Source organism: Gossypium raimondii, chromosome 2 (assembly GCF_025698545.1).
Source record: "Gossypium raimondii isolate GPD5lz chromosome 2, ASM2569854v1, whole genome shotgun sequence".
NCBI lineage: Eukaryota > Viridiplantae > Streptophyta > Magnoliopsida > Malvales > Malvaceae > Gossypium > Gossypium raimondii.
Window position 1 is genome coordinate 3,415,419 of NC_068566.1, and position 6,930 is coordinate 3,422,348.

General features: G+C 28.3%; 1 protein-coding gene across 1 annotated transcript; it reads right to left on the reverse strand.

The window, feature by feature from the left end:
* Nucleotides 1-4,196: 4,196 nt before the first annotated feature.
* Nucleotides 4,197-6,400, reverse strand: LOC105789779 (transcription factor bHLH18). The gene is made up of 5 exons (XM_012617137.2): nucleotides 6,297-6,400; nucleotides 6,133-6,198; nucleotides 5,005-5,595; nucleotides 4,504-4,881; nucleotides 4,197-4,400 (listed from the first exon to the last, which is right to left on the reverse strand). Exons 2-5 carry the CDS (start codon nucleotides 6,166-6,168, stop codon nucleotides 4,326-4,328), a joined length of 1,080 nt encoding a protein of 359 aa, XP_012472591.1. The 5' UTR covers nucleotides 6,169-6,198; nucleotides 6,297-6,400; the 3' UTR covers nucleotides 4,197-4,325.
* Between the last annotated feature and the right edge of the window lie 530 nt (nucleotides 6,401-6,930).

Sequence of the window (6,930 nt, forward strand, 5' to 3'; positions counted from 1 at the left end):
GGGCTTAAATAGAAAATTTTTCATTTTAGGGGGGTCGAGCCCCTGCCAATCCCCTGGTTTCACCCCTGATTCAATTCCTTTTTAATGGTAATTTAACTTTCTATTATAGGTTAATGGTCAAATTGATAAAAAGTATAAACATTAAGGGCTTAATTAGTATTAAAACCTAATTTGATGGAAAACCAAACACTTAATTTAATGTATGGTTTCTATGGCTACCTAATTTTTCAACTAAATTAAAAGAAAATAATTTTAAAAAACCCCTAATTTGAGGGGAGCGATAGATGAACTGAAACAGTGTGTTCACATTTGTGGAGTAGCTTTCATTGGGGTTTTTGCTTTGTTTCCTTTGCTTTATTTTATTTGTGATCAAGGTCATAGAAACCTCACATTATAAAATTAATCCTCTTGAAATTCAACATTTGTAGTATTAAAAAGTTTAGGTAAGAAATATATTTATAAAAAATAATATAAAGAATAAATGAGATTTTATAATTAAAATAATAAAGTTGAAATATTTAAAATTACAGTGTTTTGGGTTCAAAATTTAGACATGCTATTGCTTGGAAGGACAATTATAAACTTTGAAACAATTAATCTTTATGAATAATAAAATATAAAAATAGCTTTTAATTAATCTGAGCTTGATTTAGATAAAGTTAAAAATGTTTAAACTATAACTCGATAAAACTTAAACAAGTAATTTACATTTTAGGTCACTTAATTTAGCAATTTTCATTTAGGCCCTTTTTTAATTCATCTACAATCATATCGATTAATTATTATAAAACAGAAATCGAACATAACTTTCTTACACTAGAATAACTCTTGACAAGATCCACACGTGGTGGGATTTAAGTTAAAATAAATTTGGATTGTATCTACACGTGATTTATGCAATATGCGACTTGAACCTAGGCACCGGAGGTCTGAGGCCTTCTCATTGGCATTTCATTTAGTTGATATTGACATTGTTGTCAGTGCAGGAGGATGTGAGTTTTAATGCATTGAAATGTATTTACCCTCCTATTTAAAAGTTAGGGAGGGGTTATTAGTAATTCTAGACATTATATAAAAAATTATGTTACTCGACTTGTATTATTAAGAAATTAAGTCGATAAATAATTCTCATGAAAAATTTACTCAAAATACATTTGTCACCTAACACAAAAGTTCGAAATCAGTACTATATAGAAAATAAATAAAGTATGCATAAAATTATTATAATAAATTAAGGAAAGCGATCTAATTTGTTAATAATAACAAATCAATATGTTATGACTTATCCAGATTTGAGTGTTAAATTCAATGACATGAAGTATAAATTACCCAAACTTAGATTAACAACAAAATCCAGTAAATTTTTTTCTACCAACCCTAATCATTATGTTGGTGAGAAATTCTTTTCAACCATTAAATCTGAGCTTTTCTCCACTTGTCACCAATTATCGTGTTACTTTTTGAGTAATCATTTTAATAGTATGGCGATTATGTATTTATGTTTAATTATAGAGTACAAATTTGAAAATTAAAATATACTCCAAGTTTATTTTTATTTTCAGAAATTTAGGTCCGATTGTTACCACTATTATGTGACATTTTAAAATTAAAAAATTAATTAGTAATCATGTAACAATAAAATAACATTGAAAATATTTATATAGAGATTTTTTCTTAAAAACATTCTTTTGTACTCGACATGATAAAATAAATGTTTTTGCTGGAATAGTGTTCCTAAACAAAATTGATGTTAGCGTTTTGATTAAAATAATTAACAATATTAAATATTTAGACTAACTGAAGTTTGATGGTTGTCTTATAATATACCAAAAAAAGTAAGGCAAACCTAAAAGAAATAAAAAGTCACGATCTCGTCTATAAAACTCATTAAGGCATTTAAATTAAATATAACAATGTAAAGTTTTAATAGAAAAACTAATTATACTAACTATTTATAACATTATAGAGCTATAGGACCAAAAATATTAGAAATTAAAGTATAGTAGTTAAATATCAAATTTAGACATAATAGAGGGACCAAAATTGAAATTAAACTATTTTTTAAAACTCCAATAAAAATAAAAAGCCACATGTCAACCTCTAACACTTTTAGGGTACTCAGATTATATATAACCAAATAATGTTTTAACCGAAAAGTTAACTATATTAACTATTTGAACTAACGATAACATTATCAACATATAAGGACCAAATATAAAATTTGAGCATAATAGAGAGACCAAATGTGAAATTTAACCATTTTTCATAAAAGGAAAGGAAACATAGTGAAAATGCCACGTGTCAACAGTTTGGAGTTCCTTTTATATATAAGTATTGGCACATAATTTTTCTAACCCAAGGACTTCAATATGAATTTTTGGTACATAATGTTAAATTATTTTATTGAATCCAAAAGAAAGGGGTTAACATTTCCTTCTATATGTGTTATCCTTAAAAATTCATGTAATTCTTCATTGGTACAGATTAATTTTTATATATTTGTTATGGTTATAACTTATAAGCCATATTATTATTTATTGATAAATAAATAAATAACTTAGGAGGAATTCACATTTGATTTTATTTAGTGCAATCACTGAAAAATTGAATGAAATATTGTCTTATTATAAGTATTAATTGTTGACTTGGCCAAAAGTTAAAATGCATAGACTTCTTTGTAATAGAAAATATTAAATTGAAGTGAAATCCACTCTTACTTCCTCATTAAAATTATATTACTATTTATAACCTTTTAATTAAATATTAGAATTTAACTATCATACTTATGTATGCATCACTTGTCAATTCACAATCCATTTAATTTTGTAAATATAATGGTTGTAATTATTTGTAATTAGTCAATCCCTTTAAATTGGGTCTAATTTAAGCATCTCAATTACGCTCTCTAATCCTTAGAGAGAGGATGAGAATCGTGGTAATTACAAGCAATTATACTCAAATTCAATCATCCTATGACTTTCCAAATACAACTGTATTTATTTGAGTTTAAAAATTAATTTATATAATAATATTTTATTTTTAAAATATAATTATATATCTTATTTAAATAACTTGAAATTTTTATTGACGATAAATAGTTTCTTATACGTTTTGAACTATTGAATATTTAGACTAAATTACATAGTATTTACCGACTTTTGGATTTAGCATTTTTATGTTATTTACTATGGGTCTTTTACGGAGATTTAAGTGATTAACTTAAAATTTTTTAATTTTTAAAGGGACTAAAAAAATTTAAGGTTTTAAAGGAAATATCAAGAACTTTAAGGTCCCAATGTAGAAACATCAAGGACTAATTTGGACCTAGACTTTAAGGTTTTGAAGGAAATATCAAGGGCTAACTTAGACAAAAACATTTCAGGTCTTAATGTAGGAACATGGTTAAGTTCAAGGACTAACTTCAGGTCCCAATGTAGAAACAATTACCAAGTTCAAGGCTTAACTTAAACAAAATAATAATAATTCAAGCCCCAATATGAAAATAATTATCAAGTGTAGCCCTTTATAATTTAAGACCGTTCTTATTTGAAGGTAAAACCTTTCCAAGAAACACAACACCAAAATTCCAAGACGATAGAAATGCATGGAAAAAGAGGGTCTATTTTCGTTTTCATGTTTAAACAAAAAACAACTGTTTTGCTCACATGTATTTTTCTCATAGCTGAGCTGTAACAGGGAAATTGCATCATCAAAGCCCATATATTTGGTATTCATAGATAATTTAAACATGAAACAATTACTTGAGAATATGTACCTTTTCTGCCATTATTCTATCAAATGTTAAAATTGAAGAACAAAAGAAGAAAAATCATTTTCTAGAAGGATTGCCTTATCCTTACATTTCCCATGGAAGAAGATTTAAATTCTAAAAGAAACTTCTTAATTGTAGAATAGACCAACATTTGATAAAAGTTTAATTAAGGCCCCAAATCTAGTTATAAAATTTAGCTCATCTACTTTTATTTTTAAAAGTTTAATCTTTTTATTTGTCCGATTTGAAAATTAAAACTCAATCGATAACGCTATTGATGAATTTCTATTAAATTTGAATAATATTACATTTTAACATTCAATGTTTTTTTTAAAAAGTTAGTCAATGTTCTATATCAATCAGATATGAATTTTAAATCAAACAAGTAGAATGACTAAATTCAAAAGTCAAAAGAGTAGAGGGATTGAGGGATAATTAGTCCTTTGATAAAAACGCTTCAAATCTCTCAAAACCCAATAAATTAATAAATTTCTTAAACCTTCACAAAAAAGGAAGAATTTACATAACAACACGTAAAACTTCAAGAACTATTTCACATGAACTTCAATAAAGCCATTCTCAAATCCTTAACAAGATCCTTCACTGTCATATTGAATTCAGCATCTTTCTGGAAAAAAAAAAAGAAAAGGGTTTTCATTAAATTTTCAAGTTGAATTCAATTCCAATGAAATAAAAGTCACCCATTTTTTTTTTAAAAAGTTGTTAATTACCTCAGCAATTATGGTAATGTCAAGTGTTGAATTCCCAAAAGGCAAAGCATTGGTATTAACAATTGAGAGACGAAGGTTCTCAATTTCGCTTAGTATTTTGGCTATGAAACCTTTGTGTTTCTCGCAATGGATTCGAATAAGGACGTCATTGTCTGAGACTTTAGCTTCGATTTCCGGCAGTGCCGCATCCGAAGATTGGCCATCGGAGTTTTCTTCGCACGAAGAGGATTCGTCGTCGGCCGATAATAACTGGCATTTCTTCACGAAAACTACGGATTCCACTGTTCTTTTCTTGGTTTGCTCTTCTAGCACTTTCAAACGTTCTTGAAGTTGTTTCACGTACTTAATTGCATCACCAAGAACTGAAGCTTTATCCATCTATAACAAAAACAGCAACGTATCTTGTCATGGAACTAACTTCTTAATTTTCATAAAGTAGAGGGACTAAACTCAAAATTAGACCCCGAAAGAAATTACTATGAAGAAAGATGTAAACTTTACCTTCTTAAGGCCAGGAACAATTGCTGAGAGAGCAATGAAACGCTGATTGAGCTTTTCTCTTCTTTTTCTTTCGGCCATTATATGATCTTGAGCATGCGAAGGGCTTCTCGTCATTGAATAACTCCTACTGTTTTTCGCCGTATAATTTGTGCTTTGAAATTGACCAAAATAGTTCATATTATTTCCTGAACATACAGTTTCATCTTTAGGCTTAACGATATTGTCGATACCGTAAAGCTGCTTAGAATTTGCAGGCAATGAAGCTGCTGGTTTCTCGAATGAAAGAATGTGAGAGGTCGGGGAAGAAGGTTTTTTTGGGACAGGGACATGGTTGATGTTTGTGATGGTGCTGGAGTTCCAACTGGTACCGGTTTTCAGCTGTTTTATCGGTCTGTCGGAAGCTTCATTAATGGAGGAGACGCTGTTGTTTTTGGTGGTGAAATTTGGGTAGGAAGAATAGCTCTCAGAGGAAAATGATGATTGCTTGAAGTTCCCTCTGGTAAATGCTGTCGCCGTTATATCTTCACCGGCGGTAAGTTCGGCTAATGAGTTCATATGACATTGGTGGATGATGTCGTATTCATCCATTCCCTGGTCATCAAAACCCCAAATTAGATCATAAAATGAAAATGGATTACTCACACTTAATGGTCTCTAAAATTTCAAAATGTTTAAATTAAGTCTTCAAAGTATATCAATTTTTCTTCAATTTTATATGAAACATTTTTAAAATCCGTGTATCAAATTTTAAACAGATTGAATCTGACTAGTTTTCAATACATCATATCTAAATTGTCAAAGTAATATCAAAATTAACATATCATACCCAAATTGAAAGTTGAGTTATACGATACTGTCCTTTAAAAATTCAATTAAAACCTTTTAAAATTTGTGACTAACATACAATCCAAATCATACTTTGAAGATAGGGTCCAAAATTTCGAAAACATTTCATTAAATATTTCAAAAATTTAAATATATTAAGCTCCTCTAAACATTTTAAAATTTTAATTAGACCCTTTATTTTTATTGCAAATTTCTTTAATTCTTACAAAATTTTAATTAAACCTTTCAAAATTTTTGAAAATTTTAATTAAGCCCCAAATGATGATATTATGTTAATCTTACCAGTTCAGACAACCATTTTGCTGATGAAGAGTCCATAGTTGTAGTAATTGATGAACAAAGATTATCCTGAAAAATGAGATAAAGTATTATAATTGAAATTAAAACAAGAGTAAATAAATAAACAAAAGCTGGAAAATCAAGAGATTAATGATATGATTATTTACCTTTATTACTTTTATAGTAATAAATAAAATTGCAGCAAAATTCTGAATTTTTCTCTTTGTGGCTGAAAACTGGGAAAACAGACCTCACCACTCTTCCCTTCTTATACTTGCATATGTTGATCCATCAAATTCTTCGATCCCTAAGCCACGTTTGAAAACTTTTGTCCTTATCTTGAAATTAAACCATTATTTAATTCAAAAGCAAAATGAGGAGATTGAAAAATAAATGAAACGTGGGGAGTGGTTAATAAAATAATCTCAACTTGATCCAAGAAGAGATTGCGAATCAATAAGGAGCAAGCAAAAATTAAAAAATATATATATTTATTGTCTCTCAGTTTGCCAACCAGGACCCCAAAAATTAAATAATTATTGAATTAGTCATTACTATCCCTGTCAAACATTTATATATGTATTTTTTTTGTTTATCAATATTTTAAATCAAATGAGTATTTATTTAATACTTATAAGCCTAGAAAGTAAGTTACCTCTACTAACAGTTCGTGGGATCGAATGATAAAAGAACTCGATACGACTCTATTAACAGCTCGTGGAATTGAATGGTAAAAAACTCAATACTACTCTACTAGTAGCTCGTGGGATCAAATGGTAAGAAACTCGATGCTACTCTACT